This window comes from Emydura macquarii, unplaced genomic scaffold, assembly GCF_026122565.2.
Source record: "Emydura macquarii macquarii isolate MOO-44397 ecotype Brisbane River unplaced genomic scaffold, CSIRO-AGI_Emac_v2 contig_2422, whole genome shotgun sequence".
In the NCBI taxonomy this organism is placed as follows: domain Eukaryota; kingdom Metazoa; phylum Chordata; order Testudines; family Chelidae; genus Emydura; species Emydura macquarii.
In genome coordinates, this window is record NW_027132559.1 from 42789382 (window position 1) to 42814055 (window position 24674).

At 40.9% G+C, this 24674-nt stretch overlaps 1 protein-coding gene across 1 annotated transcript in view; it reads left to right on the forward strand.

The window, feature by feature from the left end:
* The window catches only part of GPR158 (G protein-coupled receptor 158), a 287041-nt gene that overhangs the window by 6104 nt on the left and 256263 nt on the right, over positions 1-24674 (forward strand). The window contains exon 2 of the mRNA XM_067561715.1: positions 10286-10391. Within this exon, the coding sequence (XP_067417816.1) occupies positions 10286-10391 (106 nt within the window). The remainder of the gene's footprint in view (positions 1-10285; positions 10392-24674) is intronic.

Sequence of the window (24674 nt, forward strand, 5' to 3'; positions counted from 1 at the left end):
TCAAATTGTTATTAAAAATTTTCAAAGGTAGGTCAAAAAAATCCTGAATAAATGAAATAAAATTATTTGGCCATTAATATTTTCTCTTTGAAGGTTTCTTAAGCCCTTATCTTAATTCCTTTCTCACATTTAAAATTGGTTTCTAATTCCCTAAACTCTATAATCCAGTCTGCAATATTTCAAATAGTGAAGGAAAGACTTTCATTAGGATAAGGTTTATGTGCTAAATGTATATGACTTCACATATTAGTTGTATAATCCTAAAAATATTGTAAAATGGTGAAAATGATACCTTCTTATTCTAAGATATTGTGACCCGTATGAAAATGGGAGTGGAAGGGGGAGGGTAGAATTGATTTTGGAGATGACAAGGGGCTAATTTAAGCATTTACTTCCTCAAATTTTCAAAAGTTTTGGTTTCATGGTCATGAAAGGAGAGGAACTGTTGGAATCAGAGAAGGCCTATTACTATGATGCAGATGATTTATTATCTGTTTAGCATAGCACCCACGAAGTTCTTCAGACATCTAAAAATGGTGGTCCCTGCCCTCAGGAGCTCATAGACTAAGGATAGACAAGTAGATAGAGGTTAGGGAAGAGGAACAATAAATAGGGATTTAAAATAAAACAAGAAATCTGCTTGATTCACTTGGACTGTTCGAATTCATTGTCGGAAACACAGCAACAGCATGGCTTTATGGGAGGACTGAAATGTGGACAGGGACAGGGTTGAAGCACAGGTTACATTTGTGAGGGTTATTTTGACTTAGAATGTTTGGAAGGAAGACTAAGAGGAACCTGATCTTCAGGGCAAATGCCTATTATTTCTCCTCCCCTCCCTCATGCTGGGACATCCTCTGGGATAAGTTGTCATAGCTCTATTGTCTTCAGTGGAGCTTTGACAGTTTACACCAGCTGAGGATCTGCCCCTTGATCCTTACCATTTTTTATTCCTTCCATCCACAGTCTCAACTTGCGGACACAGAAGTCCCCATGTGCAAGGCTATCCCTGATGGCAGAATTCAGACAAGTAGTAATTTAAGCAAGAGAGACTATTTAAGCAGCTCTTTTGATTAAATTACAGGGAAATCCCCAGATATGCAGCAATGCATGCCATAGATCTGAAGCCTGTGTTGTCAATGAGATTGAGGATTCTAATCTTCTTTCAGATATAACTACTCCACACTTGTAATAAATACTGTCCCAAAGGCTGATGGGGATTTCCTTTCCAGGTGAATCTTAATTCATGTGCTCACATGGCCCATCCTGTTCTCTGATTAGGTTTATTTTTAGTGAAAGCTGGTACTCCTATGAAAATGTATGTTGAAAAACAGCAGTAGTGCTACTGCTAAGGTCTTAGAAAAATATGTCTCTGAATTACTGAAAACTGAATTGCAATAGGGGGAACAGATCAAAATCCTGTTCTTTGCCACACATAAATCCCTATAGCCATCTGCAGCTGTAAATGGACTCATATGCATACATACAGACCAACATTTTCAGAAATGGCTGAGTGATTTTCCAGTGACTTAAGCACCTAAGTCACTTAGGTACCCTTGTAAATTTTATACTTACATTTTTAGAAAGTGATTGGTAATTTTGGATAGCCAGCTAGAGACACCTTGAAGGGGCCTGATTTTCAGCAAGTGCTGAGTACTCAAGATCCTTTTAAGGTGTCTCAAGTTGGGCAACCAAAAATTGACACCTAAAATCACTAGTCACTCTTGAAAATCTTGGCCAAACTAATTTATGTGTATGTATCTGTTTAGGAGTGCAGGGATTTGCAGAGCAGCGGAGCTGTGCCATCTGTGGGGAATTAATTAATTCTTCCACAGCACATGATGAGAAGGATGTGCTATCAGGAGTTGGGAGCCTGAGTCTGGTAGCGAGAGTCAGGAAGGGCCTCTAGGAAGAGTTTTGGCACTGAGAAATGACATCTTCCCTACCACTCGACAGCCAGGCCTTGAAGCTTGACTTTGGCTGGGAGGAGCACTGTGATGTTTGTGTTGGTCCTTTAAATTCTTTACATTGATTTCTCTGTTTTCTGATGTAGCACACCACAAAGGTGTTTATACTCTACTTCAGTATTCAGAATCCTTTGATGCCCAGATGGTCAGTTTGGGAGGTTAATCTAGCATCTTTCAAAACCAATATATATTTCACAGTTGAAGCCTTTACAAAGCATTAATATAACCTGGAGCGCTTTTACAAATTACTTTTTCAAAAGGTTGTGTCTTCTTTATATGTTCACATCAAACTCTAACTTGCTGGAAGTCTCGCTAATTCTCTGTGTGTCTCATCTTCTTGACTAAGAAGCTTGTGAAGCTTATATGGGTAAACTATTAGCAGAACTGATTACAAGGATCTTTTATTGACAGGTTTGACATCTCTTCATTTTTATTTGTCCTCTGCTTTTGTGTATTTAATTTTGTATCGGTAAGCATTAGACAAACTCTGCATTCTTGTTCAACTGAGACTTGACCTCTTTGACAAAAAATACTCTTAAGAGCTAGGAGATGGAAGGACCATGTTTGTGACTGTTTAGATGTTTGGGAAACCGTTCTGTGTGCCTCTGCTTATAAGCAGCATTGTGAAAAGGGAATATACTCTTTCTGTTTTACAGAGTGAGACTAGTGTCAAAACTTCTCCTGTGGAAACAAAAGTTTGTAACTCCTTGTTAAAATGAAATATAACAGAAAATATCAAGATAGCCAGTAGGTTGGGAAAACAAGTTTAAATCAATTACTGGCACTGATTTTGAAGCAGACAGAATGCCAGTACACAGTGGTACTGGAAATTAAGGCAGACATGAAAGCCTCTTAAATCAAACCTTCTGACCTGACGGAAAATCCTTGATGACATCATTCTTCAACAATTCTCCATTATACATAAATCTAACTAATAATTTCTTATCTGTGGAAATTCAAAATGTTAAATATGACCCTCTGATATTGAAGCTGTATTTTGTCTCAACTTTGTAAAACAAGGAGAGAAAACAGAATATTTATAGTAATGAGGAGATTAGCTTTCAATGCACAAAACACACTTGGTTGCCAGATGGTCTAGAGTTACCATTAATGATATTATTAACTTATCACTGTGGTTGTGACTTGGGTTCAGCTAAGCTGTGCTGCCAGCCTGGATGAGTTTCAGACTGATGCTGTGCCGACAAGCCAAGTTTTACTATAATGCTGTTGACATTTGTGTCTTGATCACTTGGACTAAGATAGCAAAGCTAAAATTATTCCCAGTTAGTTCTGTAAATATAACATTTGGAAATAGTTGATCCCTATATTGTACTAGTAGGATGTCTTCTTCCATATGTTCCCCTTTTGGCATACTGAATCAAAAATAACTAAAAACGTAGGTGGCTAACTAGCCTGTGTTAGCTACTGTATTAATATCGGTAAAACATTTCAGAAATATGCAATAATCCACATAGCTGTGTATGCTTTACATACACATATGTAGGCGTGGGATAAGTCTGGGATGGATGTGTTGCAAATGGGAGGTCATCACAAATGAATGCCAATAAACCTTTTACCACACAGCACCATGGCAACATATTCTGTAAATGCCACATACCTCACAAAAATCTATTTAAAATTATTTTCCATCTCTCAAATAGGTTAAAAAGCTCTGTTATTCCTGTTCCAGCCCCTATTGCTGGTTTACCAGAACTTACCAGAGTTGAAGTAAGACAGAGACAGGGGACACATGCTGCAGAGGTCTAGTAAAGATAGTTAAGCTGCACAGTGTAAATGTGATGGTCTTAATAGTTTGGACACTGTCTAATCCCCATGAGTAGATCTGGATAAGGGAGGATGTTCCATAACTTTTAGCATAGCAGTTGGGACACTCACCCGGGATGTGGGAGGCCCAAGATCAGTTCCCTTCTCTGCCTGACATGGAAAAGGGATTTGAATGTGAGTCTCTCCCTTCCGTAGTCATGGGGATATGGGATATTCTGGCAGGGGTCTTTCTCAGTCTTTCCTGTTGAAGCTACTCCACTTTGTATAGATACTTAAATAGTCATTAGAGCAGTCTGTCACATCCTAGAGGAGTCCTCCAACCGCCAATCTACAGTCAGTCCCACATAATTTCCCCCAGCCCAGTGACTATTCCTTGAAATCATGAATGACTATGAACAGTCATTGGGGTGGGTGGGATGGAGAGAGAGAGGGTATATTTACACTGCAAAAAAACCCCCACAGCATCAAGTCTCAGAGCTTGGGTCAACTGACTGGGGCCCTTGCCATGGGACTAAAAATGGCCGGGTAGATGTTCCTACTGAGGCTAATGCCCAGGCTCTGAAACCTGGTGAGTGGGGTAGATCTCAAAGCCCTGGCTCCAGCCTGAGTGGCAACATCTATATGGCTATTTTTAGTCCTGTAACACAAGCCCTTTGAGCCTGAGTCAGTTGACCAAGGCAGTGAGACTTGCTGCTGTAGTTTTTTTTTCAAAGTATCTATATCTAGAGAGGCTCTCTAGCCTGGTGCTTAGGGTACTCATCTAGGATATGGCAGACCTAAGCTCAGATCCCTGCTTCAGTTATTATTTAATCATTATACAAAGTGGAACAGCTTCAACAGGAAAGACTAAGACAGACATACATCAGAATTGACTAGTGGTTAGGGCACTTTCTTGTAATATGAGAGACCCAAATTCAGATGTCTCCTCCACATTAGACAGAGCCTACAAGGGAATTTAAACCAGGTCTCCCACATCCTAGATGAGTGCCCTAATCACCGGGCTAAAAGTCACTTGCTCCTCCAGCCATTTTGTGAATCTTGTCCTCTGCTTTTGTTAAAATGCCTGGAGTTGAAATTAAAAACTTGAAGTTGGGTGAAATGAAACATTTAATTCAACCTGACTTACATTTTTGTTTCTGACTTTTTGATTCACATTTTGAAAACTTCCATTTTTCAGTTTGAGCCAAAACTACACTTTTTGGGTGGGAGGAAGGAATTTTTTGGAATTGCTAGCAAACTGAAAAATACATTATTTGCCCAGCTCTACCCATGAGAAATCTCTTTTCTTGTTTTATTGTTGGGCTGTACTGTGTGTAGAGGAGGGAAAGGTTTCTGACTGCTGGTAGGAAGAACCATTACTGGTCTTGTTTTCCTCCTCTCTGTTAGGAACATCTCTTCCTCTGCCCTATCTGCCTGACACAACCCACCTCCCCTTTCTGCTGATTACCAATGCCAGCAATCCACAAGGGTGTGGGGTGAGGGGGAAGAGGGACTGGTCACGTTAGGACGTCAGGCAGGGAGTGCGGAAGAATCTGACAGGTATGTGGGTCAGAACTGGTAGAAATTTTTGTCCATTTTTTAAAAACCAAAAATGCGGATTTGCCAAAATCAAAATATTGTGAAAAGAGTTTGATTTTTGATCATTTTCAACCAAAAAAATTAAAAACAAATTTGTCTTGTTTCACATTGAAATGTTTATTTTTATTTTTTATTTGTTTTTGAAAACCAAAATGAAATGAAAAAAACATCTCACAGAAGTAAAATTGGACTTTTCAACCATCTTGTGTGTGGAAAAGGCTGAAAACAAAGGTACTTCTTTCTAGGCTGTTAGTGGAGACCACCTAGGATAATGCACTCACTACACTAGTGTGCTAAGGGACAGAGTATATTAGTTACAAATTCCTCACTCTAAAATAAGCCCAATCACATTCAAATACTTGCTCTGCATTTACAGTCCCTAATTGCCCTGAGTTCTGTATACTACTGTTCTCACAAATAACAAGCTTTAGCTACACCCTTGCTTTCTGGCCTCTTTTCCATCTCCCTTTAATTTTTAATTGTTGTAGGAATTCTACAACAGCTTGCTCACCATACAACACAGCCTACTGTTACAGACAAAAGCTTTGCAGTTTTACCCACACCTTTAGAGTGGTTATGAAATTCTTAATTCTGTTTTCTCTCATACACCCTATCTCTTTTAGAAAAAAATGTGTTGGCAGTAACCCTCTTTTCCACCAATTAAAAACAAAATCCACACAAGGGATAAGCTCTCTTCTGCAACAGGAAGTAAAGCCCTGCTTCCCTATGGCGTATGTAAAGTCTCCCAGGTGAGGCTGCAGCAGCTCTAATAAGGATGACTCATCACTGATCTTTCAGCAGGTAGAAGAAAATATTTAGTTAATGTTTGTGAGAAATTTCCAAAACTTGCAAAAGCGTCTAGTTTATAATGGGCAAGTGGGTTTGGTTGCAATCCTGCAAGTTCCTTCACAGGACTGGATAACTCCTGTGCCTATGCAGTGTCTCATTGAAATGAATACTTCGCAGGACTGGCCACCTCACAAACCCCATTTGTGGGTGTATGCTGGTGTATATGTGTGTGTGTGTTTTTTTTAAGGACCCCATAGTGGTCCAGAAAAATTGTATAAATCTGCATGCTGTGCCTCAGTGATGGCATTGCATTTTGAAGAGTTAGGAGCTAACTGAATGCTGTGAACAATTAAGTGTACCCAGACAGTTTGTTATTGTCTGCACATGGTCAGGGGCTGGCTTGGAAGCACTGTTAAGTCTAATGAGGTTGGGGACTAAACTCTGCTCAGGAAGCTTGATCCACCCACCTCTGTGTCACATATAAAATACTAAACTAGTATGGCAATTTTTTCTATTCCTGGCCAAACTCTCCCCTTTGGGGCATTAGCCACCTGAAATATGGAAGATCTATCGATTTGGATTGAAGCAGGCTGTGAAGGGTGGAACAATACCAACCCCCCACTTAAGCAAATATAACAAACACTTCTGAATGTATTTTACAAGATAAAAGTAGATTTGCACAAAGATATGAGCTACATGTATTTAAATATGAATGATGAATTCATAGTGATGGATGGATGAATGAATGAATCTAATAATGTCTGCCTAATACTATGTAATTTATAGTTGAACACGATAAGATGTTTTACATGCAAAGGCTAAAAATGGGTCTAAAAGGTGGTGACATATATTGAACCTGAGATAAAACCTTCTTGATTGATGAATTAGATACTAAGTCAGTATAACTATTGACCTCAATAGTATTTCACTTGTTAACACAAGGTCTGAATTTGGCCATAAATGGCCCAAAGGATTAAATGAATCTACTGCTCTGTGCCTGTTTTATGATTATCATTCTTACTTGTATAGACTGTGCTCTTGTCAAAAAAGGCAGCATGTTCTCGTGGATTAAGCCAGGAGTTCCTAAGTTATATCCCAGCTATGCCTCGTGCTCCTTGCATGGTCTTGAGGAAGTCATTTAATGCATCTGTGACCCTGAAGCTCAGTCTGTAAAATGGGGATAGTAATATTTCCCTACAATATGAGGTTCTTGTGAAAATGAATTAATTTGTACAGCACCACTGAAAAGATTAAAGTACTATAGACATAGTTACCAAATGGTTTTAAGTGTTTATTATGCCAACAATATTACTCACAAACATGTCACCTTTTAAAAAACAAAAAAAAAACCCTGATATTAAGCAATTGGATTCCTAACCTGAAATTAGCAGGTTCAATTTAGAGAGCACACAGCTGGTGTCATGCACTTCATTGGGGCACAGATTCATGGCCATGAGTAGTGGCTGAAAGTGCTGGGCCGGCAATCTATAGTTTGTAAGGATATCTCTGTATTTGTTAGTGGAAATGAAGAGTTTGCGGAGGCATTTTTTTTCATAAAGTAATTGGCTGCAACATGAGGCTGTGCTTTCTGGCATAGCATACTCTGATTTTTTTAAAACTTTAATGAGCTTGAGGATTCAACATCCAACATTTGTTAGCTTTATGCTCTGCAAGTTATTCTAACTACTAAGACATTTTATTGTGGTATGTTTGCCACAATTATTATATAATAGCCCTTACAAAAACACTGCACCTAAAACCTTTGTAATTAAACACATGATGAAGAGTCAAATAATAGTAACAAGTGTATAATATCTGAAGAGTAACATAAATCTCCTCAGTGCTAATTCATTCCTCTGACTATTCTAAGAGAAGGGAAGGAAACACTCTTCTTTTCTCTTTTTTAAAGCTAAGCAGCTGCACTTTGAATATTTTTTTGCTTTTTCATATTGTTGCTTTTGAGGTGTTTGTAATACAGTGTGAGGAACTGGAAATTGGATCAGTCTGTTTTCAGTGGAAGGAGTCTTCCAATACTGTGGGAGAAACTTTTGATGATGGAAAGCTTTTAAGTTCCTGGCACATGAATAGATTCTTCAGAGAGTGCTTACTGATTTGTTTGGTGTATATACTGGAAGCATCCCTCTCAGTTTCCTAGACACCAAGGACTTGATTCTCTGTTGTCCTTCACCTTGTGCAATCATTTACATCAGTGTAAAGAGGGTGTGAAATGCTATCTAGGTGGAATGGTGGCATTGTACCCTTGCTTTGTACTAGTGTAAATGAATATACTAAATACAGGACAAAAGAGAACCCCCCAAAGATGCTCCAGATTTGGTAGCAAAGGGCTATGTGTTGTGGTCACTGAGGTGCTATGCAGCAGGATTGTCTATTGTACTGGAGCTTTAGAACCAGAAGCAGATAGTTTAAGGGGCAGGGAGAGAAGAAGGGCCCTGTTACACATCTGGTGGCTAGGAAGTTGATACACAGGTATGTAGATGGGATGTTGGATTTAGAAATGGTATCTTTGTCTGGGCTGCTGGCTTCTGTCAATCTAAGGGATTTATAAGGTCTCTATCACTGCAGTTTTTGGGTACCTCACCATCTTTTTAATGTATTTATCCTCACAACAACCCTGTAAGGTAAAAGATGTAAGTGGGGCACTGAAAAGTTAAATGACTTGTCTAAGACCTGCTGTGTGGTCTGTGATACAGCAGGGATTCAACCCCAGCACTCCTGGGTTCCTTGCTAACATCTTAACCACTGGGCCATGATCCCCTTCAGGGGCTTGAGGTCAAGTTCAGGGGTCTTTTGCACAGGTTTCTTGGGTAGTGGAGTCCTTGCCTCATGGGTGGAGGTTTGTCTGTTCCTGTGGGGATCTCATCCCTCTGAGGAGAATGGTAAAAAGAGACTCTTGGTCAGGAGACCTGGACAAAATCCCACAAACTGTGTTTTCTACATGTCGGAGAAATGAAACTCCCACTTGGGGACCCCATTGTTTGGGAGTTGCCCCCTCCCAAAAAGACTAAGGCAGGGGATGAACTAGGACAAAAAGTCACTTCAGAGGTAAAATGATTTTGAAATTTCAAACTTTTTGTGAAATGTTTTTCCTTTTATGGCCAGCTCTAGTTGTTGGTATGTGTTGTCTGAGCTAGGGAGAGAGCAGGCTGAAGAAGGTCAGTCAGCAGATGGGTCAAAAAACATGCTGAAGGTAGTGTGACGGGGGTGGGAACAGATGTGAAGATGTAAGCAGTAGGTATCTTTGGCAAAATCACTACTCACTCAATCAGTGAAACACAAAACAGAAAACAAATGATGCAAAATGGGAGGTTGAAATGGTAAATAAATGAGGCAAGTAAATCCGATGACAAATCAGGCCTCAAGCTAAGGTTCAGTATGTATATGATAATAAAAACTGTTTGCAATGAAGTAAAGGAATATCTTCAAAGGACATACTTTATTATCTCTTTTAGGATTTATTGGGCTAAATGGGAGCTTTCTCCCTGGACTTCAACAGGGGCAAGATTTGGGTCTTCTAACCTTGGTGAATGGCGCCCCCTAGAGTAGGCAATAGGACATCTTTTTAAATAGGACATCTATGTCACTTGGAAGAGCGGGTAGTAGTCTCGGGATGATGTGGTTGGCAGTTTGTATAATGCTTATTGTATTACCTGGAAACTACAGCGATCCCCTGCAGAGAACATCCCATCTGTGCTATAGTCTCAGTTATACGCTGCTCTGAAAATAAGAACTGAATGCCAGAAGTGCAGGCCATTGTCCATATTTATAATGGTGCATTGCTAGGCCTTAAAACTTCAAGAGTTGGGACTCCTTAAATTACCTGAGTGTATAACTTATTCTTACCTACCATTTTGCCTTTACTGATTGCTTTAGATCTAAAATAATGATCTTCTGAGTTCTGGTCTCATAGTGATACATGTCAGTGAGCTCTAACATCACAGAGGATCTCTCTGTCACCATTATCTCAGCAACTAATCTTCTGTTTTCAGATCTCTTACCAAATTCTGTATTTAGATTAAACATTTTGCATCAAATACAATGAAGATGTAATCATGCTTTGTGATCTGTACATGCAGACAATTCACAGATATAAAAGTTGAACTGGTTGTTCTAAAGTCCCTGTATTAATTGCAGCTTTCTTGTTTCAGAGGTGTTGTCAAAGTTGACATAAATCTGCAGAAGGTAGACATTGACCAATGTTCAAGTGAGGGATGGTTTTCAGGAACTCACAAATGCCATCTCAACAATTCTGAGGTAAGAGCATTAAAGAATTGAACTCAACTTTAACAGTAAAAGCTATCTTTCCATCATGTAACACTTTGTATTGTGTTTACTGTATGTTGTGCTATTTTTCTTTAAAGGCAATTTGTGCTGTAAAAATTTTTCTACGCATCAAGGTATTCTGGTCATGTATGATAACCAGAAATAACAGCACAAAATAAAACTGAATCTAACTTACTGTGCAAACATAACAGTGTTAGCGGCAAAGAAGATTATTGGTGAAATGACTTATGAAGTTCTGCTTGAGAGTCAAACAATAGCCATCACTTTACACAACATCTTAAAATAGCCTTGCAATGAAAGTCCATCACTTTTGGCTGGCTGGGCAAACCTATTGTGGATTATATAATATAACTGGTTGAAGTGTTGATGGTATTCCTTCAAAAAGACTTGCTTTTGTATGTGCATTTGTAAAAGTAACATTTACTAAGAGGCAAAATTGGATTATGTAATTTTTTTCTTTTAAAATAGAAACAATAATACTTTGACAGAGCTGACTAAATATTTCAGTGTTTCCCTTCTTCCTTCACTTCTCTCCCCTTCAGTCCATCTCCCTCAAGGGTCTGTGATTGCTCAGCTTGTAGCTTCATCACAGATCATCCAAAACTGGCCAGTCACCTCTATGCAATGAGACTTTGAAATTGGAATACTGATCATTAGATTCTTGGTATTTTTATTTATACAAGGGGATATTTTCAAAGGCACAAATTGAAGTCATGTCCAATTCCCCTTTACTTTTAATGGGAGCTGGGCACCTAACTCCCCTTTATACCTTTGAAAAACTTCCTAGTAGTTATTAAAATGTACATAGACTATTGTTGCTTTCCTCTGCTTTAATTGGTGGTGTCAACAGTAGAGCTATTAGGGAATTTTTCCAAAAAACATCTTGTTGTAAAATGGCAACTGGTTCAAACCAAAACTGTGTGTCGGAAAAGGTCAACACCCACTCTAACCCTCCTGATGTCCCTGTTTGTGACATGAGGGTTAGGATGGGTGTTGGGTTACATTTCTTCCTGCAACCAAGGAGAAAAGGAAAGGTCTTTAGAGGGGGGCCTCAAAAATAAGGTAAAATTAAAATGGGGAGAATAATGAAAAAAAAAGAGTCTGTATTTGTCTTTAACTCATTTTAGGCATGATCCAAAGCCCAATGAAGTATTTCCATTTACTTTAATAGGCGCTGGACAAGGCCCTATCCTTTATGTTTTAGAAATTGAGGTCACAGAGTCCAACCAAGAAAGACATATTCCCATAATCAAATTTTCCTCCCAAATCTGAGGCCTAACAAGAGTGTGCTGGGCAGAGCTCCCTGGCTGTGAAAAGGGTGTTTTCCTTATGAAAGTGACGTTTAGTAAAATTGCTGTAATCTCACATGCCTCCTGTTTTATTACAGCACGTGAGGCAAGTGGAGTGTTATTTGGTAAATGAAATTATCCATGGAGGAAGATTTTTAAAGGTTACAAAAAGCTTTCTGTGATTTGCAAAGCTATTTTAATTTCATGTTCCTCTTTGTCTCTGTCTGTGAAAAGGATGGGAGATCTCACTTCTGACTATAGTCTGTGGTTTGGTCACTTACCATACATCTGAAATTGCATGATTGCTTGTGTGGGTTGTTGATGCATTACAATAGTTGTCATTCATGTGGGCCCAGCTGAAGTCTATGGGAATAGGTTTGAGCCTTTAAGGAGTACAGGACTTTGAGAAGTTCTTTGAATTACTTTCCTGTTACAGTGACCTTGGGAGCGGCTGGGGAAAAGCTGGATGTACTCTCTTTTGTTTCTTATCTGCTTTGGCGGGGGAGGGGGCAGGGATAGTTGCTTTGTACCAAAAGTACTGAAGTTTGTGAATCAGTTCTTTACACTGGGAATTCTGGGTGTTTTTGCAGAGGTGTTTGTAATGTGGATCACTGGATTTCTGTTCTCCTAGCACAGTTCTGTCTTCATTCTCCATCTTCTTTTTCTGTATTCCTGTTTATTTTGCAACATGGTTCTATGTCTTATTTCTTGAGTTAACAGAAGCTATTGTAATGCCTGCTGCATGGTACCTCTACGCAGTATCTGTGGTACTTTAGAGTTTGACCAGGTCTACCAGTATAACACCAACGCATCCCGGTGATATGTTTAGAGATTCGTCTAATAGGAAACACTGGGTTTGCTGATGGTCTAATGGACTTTTCCTCTTGTAGTGGAAAGTGAAATGGGTTTGTTTTCATTACTTGATGGTACTAGTAAGGCTCCATGAATATGAATAGGACTCAGAGGACTGCAGAAGGGGACTAAAATCTCTGTTCAAAGGCATTGGCTCTCCTGCCTATACCACAGCACAAACAATTTAAGCATCCTTTGGCCTGGATTCTGTGGACACGCACATGTTACTTACAAGAATAGCCCTGTTAAATCCAGTGGGGTTACTTTCATAGTGAAGTTACCTGCATGAAGTATGTGAGTGTTTGTACATTGAGGTCTTAGTGATATGTGCCAGATCAAACGTTCAGTCCTTGGTGCTTGTCTGATAAAGGCCACACGATGCATGGCCTTCCAACACATTGATAGGAGGTGACTGTGGTGTGTGTAAGGGACAGAACAGAATTCCTGCTGAGTAGCTCACATAAATGCACTCCCTAATCCTATGAGGCCAGAAATGGAGTGTAGATTGTTAGTACTGGGTTGGCAAGGGTCTAGTAGAAGGGAGAAAGATAAGCCCAGAGCAGGCAATCTAAATCAAACAATTAAACATGAGGGCAAGGGAGTGCTTCTCCCTTTTCCATCTCAAGCACTGAAGGGGCTGCTTCTGCCTGTATTAGCAGGGGTAATGAGGAGCCACAGAGCTGTTGGGAGTGAATTCTCACAGAGAGGTGGTGGTTTCCCCTCTTTTCTTCCAAGGCCACCATTTAAGGGGAGCTATTCATCTTGGTTGGGGGCATGGAGGGGAGAGGGGACTCTTGTTCCTTCCTTGGCCAGCTGCTCAGACTCCCTATGGAGCTGTCCGCTATGAGGCAGTCTTTGGACACACAGCTCCTTTAATGTTCTCCCCTGTGTCACTGTTACATGGGATCACAGATTCTAACCTGGGCAGGGCAGGGGATCAGTTATCAAGAAGGATAAAATCTGGCACATCCATAACACTTTCTACTCAAAGTGCTTCATAAAATCTAATGAAACTGACTTCCCAAACTCCTGTAGCTAAGTATCATCCCTGTCATTAGAGAGTGAGAAACTGAGGTGATGTGACTTGCCCCAAGTCACAGAGTGAATCTGTGGGGTGAAAAACATCAGTCTTCTGATTCTTGATTTTGTGCTTTAATCAGACCATCCTTCCTGTCAGTAGCCTTGTTTGGCAACTACTCAGTACAGAGCTGTTACATAGGCTTTTTTGGCTGAGCAGAGCATTCTGGTATTCACTTATGGCAACCCTTTTGTATCACTGAATTTCTTATTTAGTTATGAATACTTGTTTTGCTAGCATTGTATCTCTGGAACACTGACCTTTGTGCTTTTGGCTTACTGAAGTTTGTAGCATGGGTGTCATGCTCCAGATATCAGTCTGTGCCAGTAGTTGGGGCATTACTGGAGTTGGGGCATTACTTACTCACCAGAGGAGCCTTGGAAGTTGCAAGAAGTCACACACAGTGCCTAATGTGTGCAATTGGACTCCTTCTGTAGGAAGAGCCAGCTAGAAGTACAGCAATGCCCCTCCCCTATGAAGCAGAACAAATAGGGTGTTTTAAGGACAGGGAATTGCTTCCTTCTATGCAGCAGAAGAAGGCTCGAGGCATCCTTCTCTCTTGCCTCTACCCTGCCCCAGAGAGCAGCAGAAGATGGGCTGGTGGGCAGAAGGTGCTTCATGCTCTCGGGAGCCTATTTCAAGATGACAAACCAAGAAGAAATCTCTTCTTCCCAACCCCACTTCATGTGTTCATGTCAGAGGGGTAGGAGTCAGAGAAGACATTAAAGGAATAGGAAAGAATGAGGGAAAAGAATGCACAACTTCATGCTAGTAAGTTGATTGTCTTATTCATGCTGCTACATCTTTCTAGGTGTATCTTTTGGTGCTATTTATATGGCACACAAAGTTTCTGAGGCACTTCATAGACCAACGAGGAGCCAAGACTCCTGCCCTGAAGTTTACATCTAAATAGAAAATGAGCAGAAGAGTGATGGGGAATGGATTATATAAGGAAAGTAAGCACAGTGGGGAAATTGGATTTGTAGAGGTTTACGTGCATTGGGGCTTGAGGGAAGAAAGGAAGGAACAGGAGGGACAGATTTTCATTAGGAAAGGGGAAGGTCAAGATGAAGACATTGCATTGTCATGCTCTGATATGGCATCATGACAAAAAGATGCAAATGTTACTGCACAATGTGATTTTGGCTTTGGGGAGTCACCAAAAGTAACCTAATTGGGTGACTGAAAAATTCCAATGATGGCTTCTGTACCTATGGAAAAATAGTGTGTGATCATGTAATTGGAAAACTTCCATAATACAAATGCACATGGGGGCCGAAATAAGGTTGCATGAGCAGTCTTAATTCTTGCATTTCATAACTTATGAGTGCTTGACTTTGCAACTTCAACGTTCTTTGAATGTAGAGTGGGTTTTTTTTTTTTGGGAGGTAGGGAATGTAAGATATACACATTGCCTCTTCTTTCCCCTTCTCCCTAACCTCTGTCTGTCCTCAGATAGTTAGTTCCTCAGAGCAGGGGCTGTTTCTTCTAGACTATCTAGACCAGTGGCCCCAAACTTTTGGGATTGTGTCCCCCTTTATCTGGTTTGCACCCTCCCCAGGATCTGAAATCGGGATCTGGGGCTGGGAGCCGGGGCCCGACCTGCAGCTGGGGTGGGGGCAGGAGCTGCAGCTAGAGGGCCTGGGTCCACGAACGGGGCCTAGGCTGTGGCTGGGAGCTGGGGCCAGTCAGGAACAGGGCTCAAGACCTGGGTGCAGGCTGTGGCCAGGAGTGCGGTGTGGGATCTGGAGTCACATCCAGGAAGCAAAGCTGGGGCTGGAGCTGGGGGCGGGGCTGGGGGCAGAGTGGGGCTTCCTCCTTGCCCCTGTGGGGCCTGGCCTAGGCCCTGCTATGGCCCCTGAAGGTTCCTCTGCATTTCCATGTGTGGGGGCACCCCACAGTTTGGGAACCTCTGATCTAGACAGTTTCCTAGCACATCATTGACACTACCATGAACAAATAAAAACTATGTGGTGGTCCTTCTGAGGGGCTTCTGCTGGCTTGGGGAGGAGGAAGCATGTGACTGAGACTGCTTTCAGTGCCTTTGGGTCTTTCTCTTTGTTCCTTTTGCTTCCTTTCATGTTGCATAAGAAAAGTGGAGCCTGTGGGTATGTGATCCAAGTGCTTTATTCCTACTGTCTTCTGCTGACCATATTGACTCTCCAGCTTCTAGAAAACTCTCATGCCCAGATCTTCCTCAAAAAGGGAGATGTGCCAAGGGTTTCAATCAGTGCAATGTTTTAATTTGTCAGTCACTGAGCAGAATGTTTAGTAAAATAATTGTCTATCAAGTTTTCATACTTGTCCCTCAAAGTTTTTGTAACACAGGAAATTTCTTAGTTCTCATGGAGCAGCAGCAGCATCTTTCCATATTCCAGCATAGAGTCCTTTTGTGGCCTCTTCTGATGTTCCCTGAGACAGGTTCTTCCCTCACAGCAAAGTTTAATTTGTCTGTTTTCAAATAACTCACTTCATCTCATATACTTTAAAACATATTTAAAAAGTACTGTTAATTAGCACAGTCAGTGAATAATAGAGCTTTAGGCATAATTTTGTGTAAGCAGCAAATAGGAAATTTCTCTCTGAGGATTCAGAGAGTCTTTGTAGGAAGACAAAGAGGAAATAGCAGGAAGAAACTTAATAAGGGCAGTTGGTCAATTCTTCACCTCAGTATCTTAGCCTTATATATTTAGGGTCACTCTTATGTGCAATCAATTATTATGAATAAGATTATTTTATTTAGGGCTAGTAATATCCCATCAGCTATTTATATAAGTGCATTTATGAAACTCATTGCCATAGTATCTGAATGCTCTTAGTCCTGTTACCCTTATAGAGACCATACAGCTCAGTGTATGATCTGGTCTAGCCTTGTGCATGACAGACAGAATTGTTTAGTACAGTGTTTCTCAAATAGTGTTCCACGGAACCCTGGGGTTCCGCGAGCTGAGTTGAAGGGTTCCGCGAAAAAGCGGAACCGCACTGCCAAAATTAACAGAAATCGTGCGCAGCCGAACAGCCACAAGCGCGCCACCGAAAAGCCGTGAGCGCACCACCGAACAGCTGATGGCGCCGCAGAAAACAGCTTAGAGAGCGTGCCCCCGAAACCAGCCTACATCGCGCGGCCGAAAAGGGGAAGATTTCCTGGACTTGTCGGCGGAGGGTATGGCATGGCCGGGCAAGGGTGCTGCAGCGAAATATAATTGAGAAACACTGGTTTAGTAAATTCTAGTAATTTGAAAGTGTTGAAATCCAGTCTATATTGTGGGTAAGCTTGATCCAAAACCTATTGACGTTAATGGGAGTCTCTCCATTGACTTCAATTGGATTTGGATCAGAGACTAAGGGTATGATTTAGTGATCCCAGATCCTCTGAAGCCTCTGGTACTGTCCACTATCAGACACTGGACATAGTGGACCACTGGTTTTATTCAGTAGGGCAACTCTTATGTTTCTATTCTGTTTTCTGTGTACTATATCTCTAAATGTAGAGGAGATCCCCCTCCCCCACTCTTTACCCTGCTGCATCCGCACCTACTATTTCACTTTAGTTGCACAATGTTAGTGAGAAACTATGTTCTCTGATTTATGGAAACTAAATGTTTATTTCCCTTGATCTCCAGTAAATCATTCACTTTGGAAGTACATGGTTTGTCCTTAGTCCATGCGAAAGCGAAACAGAAACTAATGGTTCATCTTAAAGAAAAACTTTATATTTTATCTTTAAACCAGCGGTTCTCAACTGGTGGTACGCGTACCACTGGTGGTACTTCGAAGAAGGCTGGGTGGTACGCGAGCCGTACCGCGCCGCCGAATCTGCCCACCCGCCCACCCCCACGAATCTCTGCCGCCGAAAAGGTTTCCCCCCCATGTAACCCGCTGCCGCTGAAAGTCCCCCCCCCCCACCACGAAACCCCACCGCTGCCGAAAGTCCCCCCCCCCCTTTTTTTCCCAAGTTGTACTCGGGTCAGGTACAGTCAGGTCAAGTGCTACTTGACCTGACTGTACCTGACCCGAGTGGTACTCGGGGAAAAAAAGGTTGAGAACCGCTGCTTTAAACTGTAGCGGAGCACCATTTATTTCTCTTATTTCAAGGCATGCATGGTATTTATTTAGATAAACAAATTTTCAAACAAATGAAGGACCTTTAATGGAAATAGTGCACATCAGGGGACACAAATGAATTCTGGCTAATATGTTTTGGGTGCCAGGGGGCTTGATTAAACAAGATTATGCTGCAGTGAAGTCACCGACACTACTTCCACAGCAAAATCTGTTATTTCAAATCTCATAAATATCTGCTAGTGACACTTTCCTATCAGTAAAACAACTTGCCAGTCACTTTTCTTTCTCCCACTGTAGTGTTGGACACACTCTTGTTTTTTCATTTTGGGCTTTTTGCATAGACTCTTCCATCTAACACACCCCTCTTCCTCTGTTGCTGGTACTTTCACAGCTGCTGCAATGTCTCTCCTTTGAAGCATTTTTGCAGTGTCACGCTGTCTCCCAGCACTTCTCAACTGACACTTTACAGTACTTTTCAAAATGGAAAACCTAGTTGAAAGGTTAAGGTTTCAAAACTGCTGACAGTAATATTTAGCTACATACCCTGAGCTTTTTACTTGTTGTCAATAAAATGTTGCATAAGTACCTCATGTAATGAGCTTCTAAAATAGAATATGCATTGTACATAGTGGAGAACTATGCAGACAAGTAACAATAATGGTTTAACAAAGTTTGGCTGTAAGAATGGTGCAAACACAACATTAGTTTAATGCAAGGATAAAAACTAGGTGATGTAGTTATTGCTCCAGTCCCAAAGAAGGCCAGTTCTGTGGTCTAAGGTGGATGGGTTTCTGTTCCTCCACTTTCCAGAAAAAGCAAAACAATAAAAATTAGGTCACAATAAGTGGAAGTCTTTGGCAGTAGTGCTGTGTTCTACCCCACTAGTGGCTGCATTTCTATGTTTGCACATTGAGATGCCAGAATGAGAAGTGCATACAAATGCAACTTATGAAATCAGTGGGAGTTAGGCACCTAGGCACTGATGATAACCCCACTAGGTGTTCATCTGCATCTTCAGGCACCTAAATACCACAGGGACTACAGTGATCAGGGGCCACAAAAGTACCTAGATAGATGTTTCTGTGTGGGTACTCTTATAGCTCATAATCACCATACTTTTATGGCCCAGCAGAACAGTGGTAAGTACAATGCCTAAGAGTAAGTAGTTGCAGGGCCCTCTGTTAGTTCATTCATTCATGATGTTAAAGAACAAAGGGCGGGTTCTCAGCTGATGTAATTTGTTGCGTCTCCAACAATGGAGCTATGACAACTTACACCAGCTGAAGGATCTGATCCTAAACTTAATGCTGGGTCTGCACTTCAGGTTCTTAATTGGCGAATAAATACAGTATGCTTGCTTTTGAGATTTAAATGCCTCTTTAAAATTCCAGTACCAATTTAAAGTACTTTGTAGTGTACATATGAAGGGGAGCTTATATATATATTTCTGTATTTATTTTTAAAGGGCCATGTTCTCACTTCACATCACTGAACTTTACATGGTTTTCTAGATGGGGCTAATACTGAAGAGATCTGTATGCTCTTTACTTAATCATTGGGGGAATATTATAGTCCCATGTTTAACTTTAAATTCTTTTTGAAGCAAAAATATAGGAAGAACATTCTTAATATGAGGAAAATTTAACTGCCTTCTGCTTTTACTAATGTTTGAGTGAAACTTCTGTATTAAAAATTAAAACCAAAATGAATCTTCCATGCTCCTCACCTTGAAAGAGACCATTTTTAGGAACATAAGATAGTATTTCCCAGTATTGCCAATTGTAAAATTAACTTAGTTTATTGCTGCTAATAATTTAAGTTAAGGACTGGCAAATACATGTTGTTAATGTCCATATTGTCATGTGCCATAAGAAAACAGTGACAAGAAAAATTTTATTCACCAGAAACTTAGAATCATAGGGTTAGAAGGGACCATAAGGGTCATCTAATCTAATCCCCTGCCAAAATGCAGGATTTGTTGTGGCTAAACCATCCAAGACAGATGTCTATCCAGCCTCCTTTTGAAAATCTCCAGTGAAGGAGCTTCTACAACCTCCCTAGGCAGTCTGTTCCATTGTCCTACTGTTCTTATGGTTAGGAAATTTTTCCTGAGATTTAATCTACGTCCGCTATGCTGTAGTTTGAACCCATGTCCTCTTGTCCTGACCTCTGGGGCAAAAGAGAACAACTTTTCTCTGTCTTTTTTTATGGCAGTCTTTCAGGTATTTGAAGACTGCTATCATATCCCCCCTTAATCTCCTTTTTTCCAAACTAAACATGCCCAATTCCTTCAGCCTTTACTCAGCTTTAAATTGAGGTCTCAAGAGCACAGCATCCATCTTTAAATGTCACCTATCTTTGGGAACAGAAGTAATATAAAGGTGACACAGCTAATATTTTTCCTGTTGCTATTATTATGGGAAATCATTTTAGCATCTGTGTGGTGGGGATGGCTTGTGAACTACATTTTATCTGCAGGTTTAATTTCAAACACACACTTTATTTCTATAGAGCAGCTTTCATAAAAAGTATCATGCACCAGTTTGGAGAGTTGCGGACTTTCATACGGGCAGTACTGGCAACAGTAGAAAGAAATAGAGGAGAGTGATGGAAACAAATCAGAACTTTGAGGGATAGATGTGTAGCTGAGGTGCAGTCTCCCTTTGTGCCCGTATTTCTGTGCCCACAGAGGGTGAGAATGATGAGAGGCATGGGAAACTTCTGTACTAAAAGAGAGAGAAAAGATTGGGATTGTTTTACCTAAGTCTACATTACGACTAGAGGTGTCATTTCCCCTGCTTGCATACACGTACTAGCGCTCATCAAGCTAGCATTAGTATAAATATCAGTGTAGCTGTGGTAGCAGCAGCAGAGGCACAGCTGAACTGTGCCAAGCACATACCCGCCTGACACTAGAGGTGTGTACTTGACACTGCTCAGCTTTTCTCTGAAGCTGCTGCTATCGTGCTACCGTGGCTACATGGCTATTTATGCTTGAGCTAGCATGAGCATGTACATGCAAGCAGGGGAAATCACATCCCTAGTTTGTATTGTAGACAGATCATTGCAGAGAAGACAAGTGAGGGGGGTATGATAACTACACCATAGTAAATGCTTTAGAGAAGGTAGATTGGGCACTTCTACTCACCCTCTCATAATATGAGAACTGGGAGACAGATATATAATGACATTCAGTTAAAAGGCATAAAAAAATTTAAAACTGATGACAGGAAATATACTTTTTTCAAACAATGTACGCTTTGGGGGTATTTGTGCTTCCAAGTACCTGAATGTGCACCTACTAGTTTTGTGCTTACAATTCAAATGCAGGAGCAAATTTTATTTGTAAAATGAATGCTGCCCTTCTGCAAAATTTTCCCAAAGTTTAGTAAAAATGAACATGTAGCCCACTGGTGAGTATGTTTATAGATTTCCCTCCCTGCACCCAGCCCTCTGCCAGGCCGATCCACAAAATATGAGAGTTGCTACAACCCCTAGCTACAGAGCATTGACTCTTTAGCCCAGGATGTAGCAGTTCTTGCTTTCATCTCTGGACATGCCCAGGTCAATCCTTGGTGCATGATGGCTGCCTTCTGGGCCAACACAAGTACATATTTTAACAATTATTCATGAGAGAGAGAGAGAGAGAGAGAGAGAGTGACCTGACATGAAATGGTTTTAAATGAGGAATGACGTTTTCTCATATTTGATAGAAAGCTTTGTCGTCATAAATGAGTGGCTGGAGTTTGAGGTTTAATTCCTTCCCCTCTCCTAGTCAGGTGAACATTGACGTGGTTGTTCAATCATGGCCTGTACACACAGGATTAAAGCTGAGCAGGGACCTTGATTTCAGACAAAAGGCTTTGATACTCATGGTTTCCTTGTTGTCCTTGGCAGGAGGCTAGGTTGGAAAGTGTGATGAGCCTCCCCAGGGTGTAACCAGGGACTGGGATACCGCTGTACCCCCTTAACTCTCCAGCCTGGGCTGTCCCTCTCAATGCTTTGCTAGTGACAAGAAGCAAACCCCTCCAGGTCCTGTTATCACTCAGCACAACAGCATGTGAAGCCCCATACCCAGGTAGATTGCACGAATGCTCCCAGAGCCACTCATGAATTCCACAGAGAGAGGCACCAGCTAGTTCACCCCAGCTCCTTTCCTTGCACCTGAAGTTGCCTTGTTCTGCCCTGGTCAGAAATCTGACCAGTATAAGTGTGTTACTTAGTCTGCCCCTCATTGTGGGGAGGATATTCCCCAGCTTTTGTTAACTGATTTGAGATTTTCCAAACACTTCAGCCGAAACACACTGTTTTAGTTAAAATATAAAAGCAGATTTATTAACTACAGAAAGATGGATTTTAAGTGAGTATAAATGGTAGGCATAAGAGATCCGAGATAGGTACCACAGCAAACAAAGATAAATAGCAATCGAAATCGTAAATCTTTAACACTAGGCAGTATCTAGAATTAAGCAGTTTTTTCACCCCACTATATGTTGTTATAGTTCTCAATGCACAAGCTTCCTCCTGAAACTTGGGACCAGTCTCCTATTGAAATCTTTGGTTCTTAGTGCTCTTGTTGCTTCGAGCATAGGTGTGGGAGGAGAAAGGCCAAAACTTGGAGGCACTGCCCTCTATTTTATATCCATGTCCATGTGCTTGGAAGACACTAGTCTGGACATGTCCTGGTGGGCTTTGCTGAGTCCCCTGAGTTGAGCAACTCCCTGTGTGGTGCTTGAGCAATGGTCACTGAACTGTAGATCCTTTGATTACAATTACAACTCCTTTGCAGGATAATAGTCATTTAACACCCTCCTGGATGAAGACCACCGCCTTTGTAGAAGAGACTTTTAAATTTACAGCATATACAGAAAAATCTCATAATTTGATACACACTAACAATATACATATTTGGACAGCACAGTGGGTTTTAGAGATCATGGCCTTTCTTATGATACCATACACGACATGCTTTGTATGAAATATATCATAATTATATCTGAAGGTTGAATATGGGGATGACAGGGTGCTGCTTGGAAGTACAGTGTGTCACAGAAAATTTATCAGCTTCTGGAAGGGTAATTTGGTATTTTGGGATGTGAGCAGCTGCCATGAAGTTGGAGCAATAAAATGTTTACTTTTTGGAGGAGGGCCAATAATCTGGGTAACTTCGAGGGAAGAGGCAGATAGCAAAGGGGACGAAGACTGGGGAGTTTTATCATTCTGAGGTGACCCCTAGCGGCCAGGAAGGCGATGGTGGAATTTGGGTTAGGACTTTCTCTTGATGATTGAATGGGGAGTAGCAGCTTGGATGGGGCAGGTTGGAAAGTAGGTTGGAAACAATTCCATAAGGTCAAGAAAGAATGGAGGTTAAAGCCTATTGAAACAGCAGGGTAGCTATCACTCAGTGAGGAGGGGGAGCTGTGTCGAAATGCTGCTTACCTAAGCCCGGGGAAAGGAGAGACAACTCATCTTTTAACACAACAGTGTTTTCCCACCTGCCCTCCTCTACTTTAACAGCTGAGAGGAAACCAGTATTCCTGAGGAATACATGGACCAGAGACTAGGTTCTGTGGGGCTGAGAGAGGGAATGGGTAGCAGCTGCAGTTTTGGGAGCTCAGAGGTGAAGTGGGTGGAATATTGAATGGTGCAGCTAAAAGTCAGAAAATTAGCAGAAGCACAAACTAGCCAAAATAAACACATCCTCCCTCACCCCCAAAAAAACTTCAGAAAGAAAAACTAAATTTATGTTACCCAAATAGTAATAGTAAGGAGTAAGAAATCCTTGATTTTAAAATCTATTTTATACCTTAAGGTTCTCCCTTAAATATATTGGATTTTTCCTCCGTAGAAGCTGCTGGCACTCTTAATAATGGCTTTAGAATTCTTGTCAACACACCAACAATAAAACAGAGACTGAGGGGAATGAGAGTGTCTGAGGAAATCATTCAGCATAGCCCACTGAGAGCAACCTAATAGTTCCAGCAAGTAGAATCAGCTTGTGAAAATTGCAATAGATTCTACACTGTTCCCTCCTTATCGAGAATGCCAAAAGCTTGTAACATGATACAGGCATAGCTCTCATTGCTTTGGGTTTGGAAAGTATTCCACAAATGACAGAGTTCAAAAACACCAAGAGGGAAAAAAGAGTTAGAGAAAACAAAAGAACAACTCTATTTGCAGGTGTGTATGTATTTTTGTACATATTTTATATATAGATATACCGTGTATATTTATTCTACACTAATACACAACCAGAGACAAGAAAACAAATGAGCAGAACATCCCAAAGACCAATCTGCATTTTTTTTTTTTTTTACCAGCACCATACATGGATTGTCCCAAGGCATTTTTTTCAATAAATAGAGACGATCCTGAAGGCTGCAAATGAAAGAGTAGAAAGAGGGGCCTGAATGAAAATAAATGCATAATACAGATTATGTTGGGGTAGGGGAAGGAAAAACAATGCCTTCAAAGTTTCTGAAGAGGGACACTTCCCAATATCATTATCAAATAGGGGAAAAACTATTGACTGAAGTTCTCCTAGGGAAGAGGAGGTGAGATGAGGTCAGCATCCAACATTATAAGATCCCAGTTGGTTATGTCAAGTAAAATTTCCATGTAATCACTTAGATATTTTCCATCTAGCCCATTATAAAACAGTCACCCGCATAAAAAGCACTGAAAGGAAGGTGATGTGTTGGGGATGCAGTTTGAGGGTGGGCATGGATTGCAGAATGTGGTTACCATTCAATCTTGTAGTGATACTCTTTGGAAGTGCAGGCAGCAAGAAAATATAAACTGGGACCTGGATGACAATATGGTTTTTAGAAGAAAGATCTTTTGGTGGTAGAATGGACATGAGCACTAAATACTATGTCAAATGTTGGGCTAAAAAGGAGAGCCAAGATTGAAACAACAAAAATGAGTTAGGACCAGCACAGAGTAATTAATAGGTGTAGGAAATTGTAG